The sequence below is a fragment of the Scleropages formosus genome, chromosome 22 (genome assembly GCF_900964775.1).
Source record: "Scleropages formosus chromosome 22, fSclFor1.1, whole genome shotgun sequence".
In the NCBI taxonomy this organism is placed as follows: domain Eukaryota; kingdom Metazoa; phylum Chordata; class Actinopteri; order Osteoglossiformes; family Osteoglossidae; genus Scleropages; species Scleropages formosus.
This window is the reverse complement of record NC_041827.1, coordinates 14,515,314-14,530,937: the sequence shown is the minus strand read 5'-3', so window position 1 is coordinate 14,530,937 and position 15,624 is coordinate 14,515,314. Positions and strand designations below refer to the sequence as shown.

At 42.6% G+C, this 15,624-nt stretch overlaps 1 protein-coding gene across 7 annotated transcripts in view; it reads left to right on the top strand.

Moving 5' to 3' along the window:
- The window catches only part of ptprt (protein tyrosine phosphatase receptor type T), a 197,924-nt gene that overhangs the window by 66,494 nt on the left and 115,806 nt on the right, over positions 1–15,624 (top strand). For all 7 annotated transcript variants that reach the window (XM_018742332.2, XM_018742331.2, XM_018742329.2 and 4 more), the window contains exons 4-7: positions 1,033–1,114; positions 1,745–1,860; positions 2,445–2,619; positions 14,163–14,456. In XM_018742332.2, the coding sequence (XP_018597848.1) occupies positions 1,033–1,114; positions 1,745–1,860; positions 2,445–2,619; positions 14,163–14,456 (667 nt within the window). The remainder of the gene's footprint in view (positions 1–1,032; positions 1,115–1,744; positions 1,861–2,444; positions 2,620–14,162; positions 14,457–15,624) is intronic.

The following is a 15,624-nucleotide window of genomic DNA, read 5'->3' as shown; positions in this document are numbered from 1 at the left end:
TGCTAAGTAGCAATTCATACTGGCCAGCTTTCAATTAAAAACCCTCCATGGTGTGCTGAGGAGCTGGAAACTAAATTTTATTTGAAAGGTACTCAATCATTGAGTCATGTCTGTGAAATTGAGAGGTTTGATATTTGTGTGGAAAGGAACAACAATGTCATGTGTAGATGCCATCTGTGAGAAAGAGGAGGATTAGGAATACCACTGGCGCTGGGACCACGGGGGCTGTTGGAGTGACAGGTTGGATGTTGAGACCTTATCGTCTTATCTCATGAAGGAGGTAATTCAAGGGATTTAAACAAGGAAGTTGTGGTATGTTGAAGGTCCTCACTGCACCCTACCTGGTCTTCACACAGCCTGGCAAGCTGGTGTAGACACTGTTTGATCTGGATGGCTTAGTTGCAAGCTGAGTTTTCAGTGGTACACATCATACCTGTTGGCGAAACTGTGGAGCTGTGTTTGTCTGAATGGCAAAAGCTGGATGAAAGATGAAGAGAAAGAGTGGGAGGGAGACACAGAGAGAGAGAGAGAGGGAGAGAGAGAAAGAGAGAGAGAGCCCTTCGGTGTTTCCTTTTCTGACATGTAGCTTTTGAAACCATCCTTAACTCTGGCATCTCTACAAAGTTTTTGTAAAAACTCCTGCAGGCATTGAGTCACAAGGATTTCCATCAGTTCAACAGCATCCTTACAAATACGAATGCATGTGTTCACATATCTGTGCTGATTAATGTAGGGACAGTAGGTAGCATACTGGTTTTCTAATTCCCAGGGAGGCCCTGCTATAGAATCCAAGAGTGAGGTACAAAAATTTTCACTTCTTTAAATCTGAGAGGTTTTTGTGTCACTTTGGATAAAATCCTTTGTGCTGCAGTAAAACAATAAAAATAGTTATAATCTTAATCCAGGCAATCCCTGTGCCTCCAGTTCACATACACAAAGGGCCTAAAGTAAATCTTTCTACTGCGTTGACCATTTTGTCAGTCAGTTGATTTCTTTCTGTTTCCTCCCATCTCCCATCTTGGTCTTTGGCAGGTAATATTCGAGGCTGTGTCCATGCAAGGCCATCCAGGGTTCATTGCAGTGGATGAAGTTCGAGTTCTGGCACACCCTTGTCGTAAGTACCACGTGTGGCAATCTGTTCCTCTTGCTGCTGGCTAGTCTGCAGGAGAGCGGGCCATGTACACCAAGGGGAGAGGCAGGACAGATTGTGCTACCCCAAAAAATACCCTTTCACGGCCTTCATCGTTAAAAGCTGCCAGAACAGCTTTGCTTCATGTCAAAAAACTGCCTTGAGCCCAGTGGCCTAGTTCTGTTTCCATTTTGCACACCAACAACTTAAACACCTAAATTATAAATCCTAAATTTATCACAGAACTATTTTGATGAATACCTCACAAGAATACAGAATTTAATCATGATTTTCCATCCATGACTTATATCTAAGAATCTTCCTCTTTCTATAAAGAAGTCACCTGAGTATCTGGAGGATCACTGATTTAGGAACTGAATTAGTCTTCTAACTATTGCAGGTTTAAGGCTATAGGACAGTCGTGCTGCTCTTCCATTCAGCGTGGCACTTGAGGCAATTAACTAGAGTTGTTTTTTTACTGCTTTAGAAGTGTAAAATGGGGTTATGTACACTATTTTGGACTAAGGTTTCTGTGAAGAAAATGAGGACATAATGCAAAGCCAGATTGCACAGAAAAAGGTGATAGAGGGAGTAAAGTCTGTTTGTACTTGGCAGGGAAAGCGCCCCATTTTTTGCGGCTCCAGAATGTGGAGGTGAACGTGGGGCAGAATGCCACCTTCCAGTGCATAGCTGGAGGAAAGTGGTCCCAGCACGACAAGCTGTGGCTGCAGGTGAGCCCACCATCCTTTCAACCTAGGCCGCTACAGCTTCTTTCTTCTCTCCCACTTGTTAGCCAGTCCACTGACTCTTTAGGGTACTGTTTGATTTTTTTTACATTTTACTTTTTACTTGACATTTACTTTTTACTATAGCTGTCCCATATCTTTTTCCATGTTTGGTGCACCATGCATGAAAGTGTTTGTAGTTTGTTTCAAGATAAACATATTCCCTATATTTCTGTTTCATAATCGAATGGACTCAGGTGCAGGTAATTACTGGAATTCCTTACTGAACAATACATTGAAACAGTGTATGTGCATGTGTGTGCTTTAATTGTTACAAACTGAAAACAACTGTGAACAACAACAAATGATTTTCTTAGCACTCATGTTTGAAGGACAAATCTAATGGAAATACATCTGAGAGTTAGAACATCAGAATGCATTTATTGACCAAGTGAGCATGGAGAGCAGAACCTTACAGAATTTATATCTGAAGGATGTTGTTTCCCCATTCTGTGTTTTTGTCAATGGCAATAGTACAAGTAATGCAGCAGAGTAATTGAAAGGGGAACATGGCTGTTTTGTCTCTACAGCAGTGGAATGGTAAAGATACAGCCCTCATGGTGACCAGGGTGGTGAACCACAGGCGTTTTTCTGCCACCGTGAGTGTTGCAGACACGGCGCAGAGGAGTGTGAGCAAGTACAGATGTGTCATCCGCTCTGATGGTGGATCAGGGGTGTCTAACTATGCGGAACTGATTGTAAAAGGTAAGAGATGGTAATGGTAGGTATTAACTATCAATCAGGCCCCAGCTGGGTTTTGTGAGAATCATTAACTGCACTCAAACCTGTCATTATTTCAGCTAGCGTCAGCGGTGTGTGTGTTCTCTCCCCCTTAATAAGAAGTGCAAACTACCTACAAAAAAATAACACTGATCAAATAAAAAGATAAGGCATTGTTTACATAAAAAAATAAAAAAAAAATACAATGAGTCCTGTCTCATAGGAGGAACAAGTTAGTATCTGCTGGAGGATATTTTAAAGCTGGCTTCTGACTTTCCAGCTTTTTTGCTTGTCTTTGCCGCTAGGTTCCTTCAGACCTCCAGTTTATCCTTCACTCTCTAATTGTATTGTATAGCAAATTACTACTCACTGCTCAATTGACTCTGTAGAAAAGTGCCCAGGGTATGAAACTGGGTTTTAGGTTATGTAGAAACCAAGAGATCTTCTGTTTCTCAGAAAATCTTGGGATTTGATAATACACAGACACCCACACTGACAGTGGCTGAACTGGTGTTTGAGGTAGAACTTCTAACTAGCAATGGTGATACAGAAGTGTTCGGCATCAGAATGATCTAGCCAAGAATGGAGCCACTTTCATGCTGTCATGAGGTCTTAAGCATAGCATCCATCTGGCTTGCTGGTAATCAATATTTGTTTATGGCCTGCCATATTGGAGCAAGGCTAGATGAAACCACGACAACAGTGCTTATCCATTTTGAGGGGTTCTGGATGGTGAGTGAAAAAAATGTTTGGTGATCGATCAGGGCAAAGAAGCCAAGGTTCTGCCTGGTTATAGTATGCATTCACGCTCTATTTCTTTACTTGCCGTTGGTACAAGAGCTTCAGTAACTGTCAGACGTCAAAGGAAGTAGATTTATGGCCAGCCTGAGGTTAATAAAGCTGTAAAATGTGTTCCTCTTATGTCATTGATCTTGAAATTCAACAGCCGACTTTAGGGGTTATAAGTCAAAGCATAAATGTCATTGTCGCAAACAAGTTGGTATTACAGAGAACAAAGGATTTTTGAGAGTCTCCTTTTGAGTCTGTGACCATGTTATGACATGGAGACGCTTGCGTGCACTACAGCATTCTCACTGTTGAGCTGTCCAGAGTAATGTGCAGGGGTTCTCTGAAACAACAAAGGAGCGACTGCATCTGTCTTCTCTATCCTTTGTGCGCCTGAAGCTACTCTGAGGAGGTGACCTAGAGTCGGCTCCTTGATGTCACCCACTCAGGTGTTCAGAAGCTCAGCTCCCATCAGGGTGGAGGGATGGAAGCCAGCACACATGTTTCACAAAAAAGGAGCTCGCTGTGTCTACACCACCACATGCAGTACTGTGTGTGTTACGCTATAGACCTTTGGAACCATAGCTGGATGAACATATAAGTCCTTCAGGGATTCATTGTTTATTCAGCTTGTCCATAAAATAAATATCAATAACTCAGTAAGCCTGGATGTCTGCACAGAAGACATTTAATAAAGGGTAACATTAGTTTTTGTCACTTAGACAGCTTCACTGTTTTGAAGTCTGAGTCAGTCTGATTCCGCAAAATTAATATGTTGTGTGTTCATTTTGAAGGAAAGTGAGGCCTGAGTGCCAACATGAAGTCTTCATGAATCACTGTAACTGAGTGGGATGTGCCAGAGAACTCTGGCAGGTGCCTTGAGTCTGTGTACCAGGCCGTGGCCTCCTTGCCTTCACATAAAAGTGTCATTTCAAAATCTATGGATCCCTCAAAGTGCCAGAAAAGCAGGGAATTACAGGTACTGGGAGAGATTAAAATGCTGAGTTTTATAAATGGGCCCCTCACTGGTGGATTCTATGGCCATTAATAATGCCCCGTGATGGAACAGCAAGCTAGAAAGAGGAAGTAGGTGGCGTTCTATGCATGGCTATGTGTATTGAGAGATAGGTGCTGTAGTAGTTTCTTCCTCTCTCTCAATATGAAATTACTGAAATTAAATGAATACCCAGTAATGAAATTATTCTGCGATTTCTTATGGGGAAAAATTCCAATTTGTTCCATGCTCATTCAAAGTTCAGTCCATAATCACCCTAAATGATGTCTAATATTATATGGAAAAAGCAGTGTAACAATAAAATAAACTGAATAACAGTAACGACATTAAACACTGAGTCCATGTTCAGGTATTTTATAAAATGAGGTCTCACTTTTTTGTGGTTTATTTCTGGAAAATGAAAAATAATTCGTATTTTTTAATTGTATGGTATCTGTGAAGCTTTTCTGGATCATGCACCTATCTCTGAATCTTTTCTAAATTGTATGCGTGTCTGTAAAGTTTTCTGAATTGCGTGTGGTTGAAGTAGTGAAAACTGGCCTGTACATAGAAAGCTTAATTTATACAGTATGTACATCACTGTTCTTTGTCTTTGAATGCATTTACTCAACCATTTATTTATGTTTGGTAACACTTTTCTCATTTCCCTATTTCAAGATCCCTTGCAACTGCAATATATATGTTAAGTTTGATTCACGTGCCCTTTAGTCTGCAGTAACAAAAACTGCCACTCAGCTTTATGTAGTGGAGGAACACATATCAAAGCAATGGGATATGAGGATTTTTTTGTTGTATCTCAGGCCTCAGAGGCCTCTTCTAAGTTATATTTAACTAGTGTTTGGTAGATGTTAATGAAACATTCAGAAGCATAGGCAATCTGTGGTTCTTGCTTATGTTTATTCTCATTACCATTGTTTTCTCACAAATTGTACTAGGAAAAGAGCATGAATTCAACAACAGCAGGTTGTGAGCCTTAGGTACTTATACTAAGAGAACTGCCTTGTTAGGCTATGTTGTGATAACCTGCACTGATTCGTTCTTATTTATATGATCTGATAATTTAGGATAGGTAAGCGTTTTTCTGGACTCAGGAGTGCCTTATAATTTTCTCATTTAAGTGAATTTTTATTAAGGCCTGATTTATGAGAATTTGAAGTATTAAGGAATGCATTATGTTTGTTATTCAGAGCGGCAGTGGATTCAGTTTCATAATCTCACACACACACACACACACACACACACACACACACACACAGTCTGAAATCGCTTGTCCTGAGTGGGGTCGTGGCGAACTGGAGCCTAATCCGGCAACACAGGGCGCAAGGCTGGAGGGGGAGGGAACACACCTAGGATGGGACGCCAGTCTATCGCAAGGCACCCCAAGCGGGACTCAAATCCCAGATCCACTGGAGAGCAGGACCCGGTCAAACCTGCTGCGCCATCGCACCCCTCCTCAGTTTTATAATCAATCAAAAATATTATAGTAGCACAAATGTACCAGCGACATTTAGCGACAGCTAGAGAGCTTTTACTGGAACAGGTAGCCTGGCAGATAGGGTCATCGCTTGCGGTCAGCCACCTCAAATCACCTCTCCTGTTGTGTTGCTCAATTCATTTGCTTTAGGAAAAGTGGCTTGCTGCATAAATGCTTGAACATAATTATGAGTAATTAAAAGATTAATATTATTGTTTATAGATAGTGATATGACTTCATGTGCTGAGACCAGGACGTACAAGACAAGTTAAAAGTGGTGCAACAAGCATTAGATACACACTTATTATGTTTGCTAACTCTTGTCTTTTGAACAGGCTGATTTGATCAGGTTGGAGATGAGCAGTTGCGTAAGCAGAAAATGTGCCTGTGTTAATGAGTTCTCTACTCCCTGTTGGCCAGCAGCAACAACCCCTGCCAGGTTCATCCCAAACTATCCTCTCTTTGTCGATATGCTGCTGCTCGCCTCTTTCATCTCTTGGACGGCAGCAACGAAATAAGAAGGAATAATTCAGCACAGGCATGATTAATTCATTCATAGGTGGTGGGCATGTCCGGATTTGAGCGATGGCAAAGGACAGAGATTAGTAACAATCCCAGACAGTTAATTTCTTGGGCTGATCCCTTAGAACGGCACTTGGTGAACATCTGCTGCTGAAGTGAGGTGAAGAGCAGTGATTGAGCCTCTGTTGGACCCCCACATAAGCATAACTCCCACATATAAGCCAGCTCGGAACTGTCATAGAGAGCTTACACTCGCTTCCTTCAGCAGTCCTAGAAGTGAAATTAAAATTCCACATCACTTTTCCAAAAATACAGAGGGTATGAATTTTGTCGCTGTAAATGCGGTTTGTCACTCCCATTGCGTGGAGAGAAGGATCTGCCCTCCCTTCTGAAGAGTCTCATTTGCATATTTCTGTCCTGAGTAATGAGGCATTCAGGAATTATTACTGTAGGGGGATTTGACCATGAGGACTTGACAGGCGTGGTTTCACCCCGGGAGGCATTGTGAGTGTCTGAGTGGTGATCAAAAACGATTCAAGCGGTGTGTCTGATTCCTTTTGCTTTTTAGAGATGCATTTATTTATATTTTTTCTAGGTGGCTAGAAGAAATCCCTGCAATTCTAAGACAATTGGTTTTCATGGTCGTTAAATGCGTTAGACCCAGTAGAGTCCAAGGAGCAGGGAGTGGTCACATTCGCATTTTTTCATTCTTCAGTGCCACCAGATCATTTAGAATTTATTTATCTATTTATTTAAAGACTTAAGATTGTTGCTTTCTAAAGCGACTAAGCTGCAGGGATGGAGCAGTTTTGTGATGCCCAGGATCCCACAACTTGCAGCCAGGGAGTGGACATGGGTCACCCCTCCTTGCTCCACCCCCACAGCTGGCTGGAGGAGCTCAAGAGAGGCCCACCATGGATAGGCTAGGGTGGTAGAGAGAAGGTGTTGTGGCAGAGTGGGAGAGGCCTGCGTTATCTACAAGGAGACAGCACAGGAAGGCCGCATTACCAGAGGATTTGAGGCTGCAGCGCGGAAACGAGGGAAGAAGCGGTCTGTGAAGAGCTGAGTTACAGAGATGGATTATAGGCCCATAATACTTCAGGGAAGATAAGCAGCAGCCGGAGAGTTAGCACTTCAAACAGTTTGTGCCAGCTTATTTATTTATTTATTTATTTATTTATTTATTTATTTATTCATTCATTTATTTATTTATTATTGTACTTTGGCTATTTTGTCCAAAACACAGACTCCTCCAGACAAACATTTTGTATTGGATGATGATCCTGGTTTATACAGTTTTTTAAAGTTTATTTTACTTGTGTTTTTTTGTCAGTACTAGCATGTGGTAAAGTGGACAGAGTGATGCATTATGCAGCGAAGAGACACTGCAGGCTTGAATGTCCTGCTTTGAGCTGCTTTGGTTTCAAATGCTGTCTTTAGACTGGTGTCCCCTGTGGGGATTCTCTGTGACTCACTGTACCAGGGACTACAGCATTTGAGTGTACAATTGATGCTTTTTTTTTTTTAATTTTCTTACATTGTTTTTTTTTCATTTTTGCCCTCATTGTTTTTTGATTAAAGAATTCAAAGCAGTGCATGGAATGGCAAGCAAGATACCTACATGAAAAATATGTGCAATCAAGTATGTCTTCACTCTTCAGAAAGATTCATGGCAGTGGTATGAATTGCATCACAAATAATTATTTTTTCTCTGGACAGAAGAGAATTCAAATGGATTTTTATGCTGGCAGTGGGGTTTATTAAAACAAAGAAGTTTGACAAAAATTCCACTCAGTCAGAGACTATTGGAAACCACTTGTCCAAGTCAGGCTCATGTCAGTTCAGAACCTAGAACCTAACCCAGAAACAGAGAGTGCAAGGGTGAGGAGGGTACATCCTAGTTGGGATACCAACCCATTGCAGGGTAGCTACAAACATTGACACTGAAGGTATTTTAGTGACCAATTAACATGAAAAACATGTCTTTGGATTGTGGGAGGAAGCACTGTGTGGTGTTAGTGCTGCCCACCATGCCACTGTGCTGTCCACCGAAATGTCATTTTAAATATAAACAGTAATGTAGTATTCTGAGAGAGTGCAACACAGTGACGGCTTGAATGAGGGAATAGAGATGAATACAGTTGCTCATACATTCTCGATGGTACCTCGTCTGTTTGCGTTTCTCGAGATTACCTCAACTCACTCAAGACTGTAATCTGCGACATTTAGACAGTTGAGAACAACGTTTTCACAAGAAAATGATCATATAAATTGACTGTGCCTGAAAAAAATTGGAAAGGCCAATTCCTAGATGATGCTCACTTCAACGCAGTCTACGTGGAAACCGTGGTAGCATCTTGTTTTGTCTTCAGTGAATTCAACGAGCTGAAAAATAGGTTTCTGCTGTGATGATGCCTGAGCTGGATACGCTTTTATGCCATTTCAGGGCATTTAATTTTTTTTTTTTTTTTTTGCAAGTATATGAGGAAAAGACTGATTTCAGTAATTGTTGTCTCATAGCCACAAATTCCCATTTTACGCTATATTTTTCTCCCTGTCTGCTGCCTGCTCTGCCCAGTGGGTCTCATCTGATAGGGTGTGATTGCTGGAGCTTTACAGCAATCCCCCGATTTAAAAACTCCCCATGGAGTGCAGGTGATAAAGACTGAAATTATGAGGCTGGTCTTACTGGCTCGGTGCACCTGAAGCCTTGAATAGATAGCCGCTAGGTGGCTAGTGCGTATTGCAGACAGCACGCTTTGGAAAGGAGGTGAACCTTATGATGTAGTAGCCCTGGGGTGGGTTCTGAAAAAAAAATTGCCCCATTAATATATTCAGCTGTTAACATGTAATGTTATAATTTACTTTGCATAGTAAAACAGCTAAGTTAACCGCAGACTAACAATGTGAAGGATGACTGTACTACCACTCCCCCGAGTGAGAATACATGGACCTATTTGTTGTGATACACACCTACGCAAATGCAGACACACAATCATGGTTTACGGTGATGCAGCGAGTCACTGACAAAACAACAAGACACGGGTTCCACTTCTCTTCTAACAAAATAGCTTTCAGCAGTCAAGGAGGAATAGAAACAGTTTTCCTAAGGAGAATAGCAACCACTGCTGTCTGCATCTTTTTCATGAAAAGGTACAGGTACATTCACCCATGATAAAAATTAGTCTTTTGTTAAGCTCCAGTACCTTAGGTCCTCGACTTACAAACTCAGTTAGGAAGTCTATTTGTAACTTGATTTGTTTCTAAGTCCAAAGTCGCTATTACCACTACACGCTGATGAAAAAAGCTGAATAATACAGGTATCCCTGAACTTATAATTGAGTTTGGTTCAGTAAAAACCTTAGGCAGAGCTCACACGCACACACAAACACATTTTCTGAACCGCTTGTCCCATATGGGCTCGCGGGGAGCCGGAGCCTAACTCTGCAAAACAGGGCATAAGGCTGGAGAGGGAGAGGACACATGCAGGACGGGACGCCAGCCTGTCGCAAGGCACCCCAAGCAGGACTCGAACCCCAGACCCACCGGAGAGCAGGACCCAGTCCAACCCACTGCACCACTGCGCCCCCCTTGACAGAGTTATAATAAATAAATAAATAAATAAAAATGCTGTGTAATACTTCTGTTCATCAGCAATGAATAATTGTCCTATGCTGAGTTTTATGGTCTGCTGTATCCAAGAAGCACATAGAAAGATGCAATGATGTGCAACGCTACTACACCGCAGTGTTACACTTTTACTATTTTTTGTTTATTCCACATTGGTCTTACAGAAAATATAAAATACATAATTTCCACAACACCTATTTGATGCAGCTGACTAATTAATATCACAAACATGTCTAACATTCATCTGCTTCAGACCAGTTTCAATTTTACTTATGTACACAATCAGTAAAAGTTTAATGAAACTGATATCCCTTGTTTTATTTTCAATTAAGGTTCTGTAAACACTTTGGATAGAGCAATGCAGGAAATTTCTCATTTTTACATTTTTACAATAAAACTAATGTAAAATGAAGGAGGAGGGCACAGTGGTGCAGCGGGTTTGGCTGGGGCCTACTCTCTGGTGGGTCTGGGGTTCGAGTCCAGCTTGGTGTGCCTTGCGACGGACTGGCATCCTGTCCTGGGTGTGTCCTCTCCCTCTCTAACCTTGCGTCCTGCGTTGCCAAGTTAGGCTCTGGTTCACCGCGACCCCGTTTGAGACAAGTGGTTTCAGACAGTGTGTGTAAAATGAATGAACATAAAATACACACTCAGTATGTATTTGACAAACATACAGAATGTTCCCCATTTTGTTCTTGATTATGAACACTGAGCAACACTATGATTTAGCTTTAAACACTTCAACGAAGGGGACCTCACACTCCCAAGAACCCGTGTTTCTTTTTGCTCTGCACCACACAGAAATTTGTGAAAACAGAATAGTGAAGAAATTGCAAATAAAAATAAATGAACTGGGAAGTGTCTTTATCTCTCAGCTGGAATGCTCACATATCATGTGTTAAGAAATCTCTCAAATTAAAGTGAAGTGAAAAGTACACACACACATTTTCAGAACCGCTTGTCCCTTACGGGGTCACGGGGAACCGGAGCCAACCCGGTAACACAGGGCGTAAGGCCGGAGGGGGAGGGGACACACCCAGGACGGGACGCCAGTCCGCCGCAAGGCACCCCAAGCGGGACTCGAACCTCAGACCCACCGGACAGCAGGACTGCGGTCCAACCCACTGCGCCTAGGTGAAAAGTAGTAACTCTTTTTCATTAGTCATTAAAATATTTTCAGTTTCTGGGAAAAGCCAGAAGTTCATGAGTTAGGTTAAGTGAGGAACTGCGTGGCACTTCAGAGTAAAGGTTTTGGACTGATGGAATAATTACAACCGCAGACCATCCATGTGCACCATAGGGGCGTTTGGCAGCTGGGCAGCTGTTCAACACAGAGACTCTTATCAGCGGATTCCTTTGCGGGACAGAACCTAATGTTGTCGTTACTGTTCTGTGGTCAGGTGTGTAGCTGTCTCCGCCCTCAAGGGGGTTCATCCCCATGCTGAGCTGCCAGAAATGGATTACACCTTGCTGAGAGCTCTGCCGCTCTAAGCAGGCTTGTCTTGTAACGTCAAGTGAAGGAGAATATTAAATGGAGGGTGATTGAGAGCGATTCGCTGCTTCCCGCAGTGGCTTTTCGAGGCCAGACCTCGTTAATATTAATGCTTTTAGAACCCTCTTATGAAACGGGAGAGCCGATTCCGCACTTTGTCTCCCATTGAGCACGTTCCGGGATGGTGACCTGCCCCCCACCTGCACCCCCCCCCCAGGCCTGCCACATTGTATGTAATGAGTGACCCTGATTGGTAGGGGGGGTTCTTTAATCTGCCATGAGTCAAGAAAGTGGCTCTCTGTGGGACTTGTGGCCTCTCGACCCACTGAAAAACCTGTGGTGAGCTGTCGGTGTATCAGGTTGGAGAAGAAGGTTTACCTGTGCTCGATATGACGAATCATGCTCGCCCGAGATGCAATGAGCTCCTCCCCATTGTAGCATTGTTGCGACATGTCTCTAAATGGGTTAGGGCAAGTTTTTATGAAAATAATCGTTAAAGGTTTTGAAAAGTCAAACCTGTCACCCTGAGTTCCTGAAGCTATTGATGAGGAAGCCATGTAGTGCCATATGACAAAAAAACAGGCACTGATCTAATTATGTTGATGATACTGCCTTGTACTGACTAGACACAATATATATTGTTGGTTCATCACTAAGCACACATTGACGAACACACCAAAATCAGGGCTTATTCCAAACTGGCAGACATGGATAGCTTCTATACTTAGCTTTTCACTGTTCACGTTAGGATTACAACGTACTATACACTGCTCTCCACTGTACTGCTCAGCAGAAACTCAAAATAATATAGCATAGAATGTGTTTTTGGTTGGCTGCGTCTTTGGGCATAAATGTATCTGGCTGGGAAGAGGATGAGTTACAGAACAGAGAATTGGAGCTGAGACCAGCTGTTTGCCACACAATACCCAGTGGCTATCTGAGTTTTATCTTCTGTGCACTGAATGCTTTTAAACTGCCCAGTACTTAAAATGGTCCCAGTGAGCTCTACTAAAAAACTGTAGTGGCAGTCCCAGGATTCCGAACGAGTTCTGTTCCTCAGTCTGTCTTTAAGTCGGATCTTGACGTAAGTCGGAACAGTTAGGTATGGTGGGTATGTAACGTCAGTTTGTCAAATGTTTGTCTTAGTATATAGTACGTGTACCTTTCTATGCATTAAAAACATTAAAGAAACACTTCCGGATACACTAAAACATCTTTAATATAATAATAATAATAATAATAAATGTAACTACAGTATTTATAATAGAGAGAGACATAGAAAGAGGTCATAAATGTTAGTACTGTCATGATGAACAGAGGACATAGAGGAGGCTGGACTCAAGCGCAGGATCATTTATTCAGAATCAAAGGACTAGACATGTTCTTACGGTTGGGGACGGGCGAACGACTGGTCGATCGGCGAACTAACAGGCAAGGATCCAAAATTGTGGTTGAGGGACAAGGCGGGCGGTCGTTATCAAAGAGAGGTGGAACAAGACTGAGGAACAATGAGAGACAGGACTTGAAAGAGCAAAGCGAGGTAGGTTTGAGAATGCAGAGGGGACGGTTGTCTTGAGTGAGATTCCGCAACTGGGAAGAGGTTGAGAACTGTTTTTTATAGCTGAGTTCTGTCTATCAGAGAGAGAGAGAGTGCAAAACATTAAAGAAACTTTAATTTTCGCTTTTCCAATGTTCGTTGGCATTTCACCTTTTGCTTTATTATTTCTACTTTAGTTTCAATTGTGATCATTTTCCTTTTCTTTCATGCATCACCATCACTTGCATCACATTTATGCTTTAGTGCCATGGTTAGGAGGGTTAAAAAAAAAAAAAAATTAAAGCCAAATACAGTAACACACGAGACTGTTAAGAGAAATGTGGTCCGACCGACTGAAAAGACCTGTCCTACCTTGGGCTCATGCTCCCCGCCCACAAACTGACAAACTGCTGTTGATGCACAATGTTTTGATGCGGGTCGCAAAGTAGCACCTTTTTGTTATTATGAACTATTGTATGCAACTCAAATTTTTAATATAATAGGCTATACAGGGGGTGGTTTGTAACTACAGGTTGTACGTAAGTCCGACGTTCGTAACCTGGGGACTGCTTGTATCTTTGTTGCTCAGATGTCTGACGTACAGTATGTTAAACTCCAGTTTCCATTTAATGTTCCTATAATTAGTATTAAATCTTGTTTTCTCGAATTGACGTAGCTGCTCATGTGATAAAATGTTTAAATACTATAGTTTCTACATGGAGGACATTTTAAGTAGTTCTTTCTTGTGTTGCTGAAATTTTCATAAGACTGATGTCACGTTCGTCAGTGTTGTGTACTGAATTCACAAGTATCAGACAAGTGCCTTAATCAGAAGGGGCCTTAAAACAGATGATGAATAATCAATGGTGACTTCTGTTGGGGAAGCTGAACTCTTCACAAGTATGTTACTGATGCTGAATTTCAGCACTGCACGCTATAAAAAAAAACAACATTGAGAGTAAAATCCTCACTGGCTCTTGGTGTAACTATGCGTTCATTCTTCTGACAATCTAATTTACTATACTTTTTACAATGCCATGCAGTCCTTCCTTACCTACTGACGTTTATTTTCCAGCACCACCAACTCCCATTGCCCCACCTGAGCTGCTGGCTGTGGGAGCCACCTACCTGTGGATCAAGCCCAATGCCAACTCCATCATCGGAGATGGGCCCATTATCCTGAAGGAGGTGGAATACCGTACCACCAGGGGCAACTGGGCTGAGACGCACATTGTAGATGCGCCCACCTACAAGCTGTGGCATCTCGATCCTGATGTGGAGTATGAGATCAAAGTGCTACTAACGCGGCCAGGGGAGGGTGGGACGGGTCCACCTGGACCACCTCTCATCACTCGCACAAAGTGTGCAGGTAAGTGTTGCTGCACATGGGAACAACTATAGTGAATCATCAAAACCCCCTGTGGATTCAAAGTTTGTGTATTAAAGGAGAGTCTCTTTGGCTGAATTTATGTTAGATGTGATGAAAACGAACCAGATTCCTGACTTATTTTTAATGGTGTTATTGACATCAGAATGTTCTAGAATGCCATCTTTGTGTGATTCAAATGTGACAACCAAAATTTCAACCATTGACTGCAGAGACAAATTTGTTCTCTGCTGTGGCTTCCAAGGTAAGCAGCAACTCTCAAGTGGATCTGACATTAAAAACAGAGTGCTTGACAGGGAAAATGTGTCACTAATTAGAAATCCCTGTGTGTGATAGCGCTGAAAAATCCGAATGATAATTGATGATCTGAAATTTGCAGGGGGGAAAAAGAGGGTCTGAGAAAGTGAGTTGGGAGCAATTTTGTATTGTAATTATTTACACAGTGGGTAGGATATAGAGCATGCAGAAGAAAGGCACACTTCATTTGACAAAGTGACAAATAATCAGGCAGGATGTGTGTTGAGTGGGCGCTGTCTCGGATGGGGATGGTAATTGTGTTCAGCAGATGAGTGGCCCCTGGGGGGCATCTGTTTGTCAGGTGAGATGGATGATGGAGTTGCCAGGGTCTGTGGGGGGTGCGGTGTGGCTAGGGGGGACAATGTGAGGAGCAGTCAGTGAGCAAGCCACAGTTTGGCTTCTGCACGTGTGACCATGTCCCTCCCCTGCTCATGACTGTCTTGCCAGCCTGCCCACCTCCGCTTTCAACAGTCCTTCCCTGCCCTACCCCTGTGACTTCCTCCTCCCTTATCCCACACCCTGCATCCTCCCTCCACTCCCTGCTCTGCTCCCTGGCTGCACTGGCTGCACTGCTCACCCTGCCCCTTGATGACCCTGCTGTCTCAACTGACCCTGTGTTGTGACTGTTCTTGCTCCCTCTTCGCTACTTTTTGTCTGATCTCTGTGTCCTGTATTGTGCTGATGAAACAGGAAAAAAGAAGACTGTCAGGACTTTCTGAGGTATGAAACTTTAAAAATAAAAAGGAAAGGGACACAGTGTGAGCGTGTTGAGAATGGATTGTTAATGTCTGCTCTGACCTTTCTAAGTGGCACGACACGGCGGTAACACCTCGACAGGCTCCTTTCCCATTTG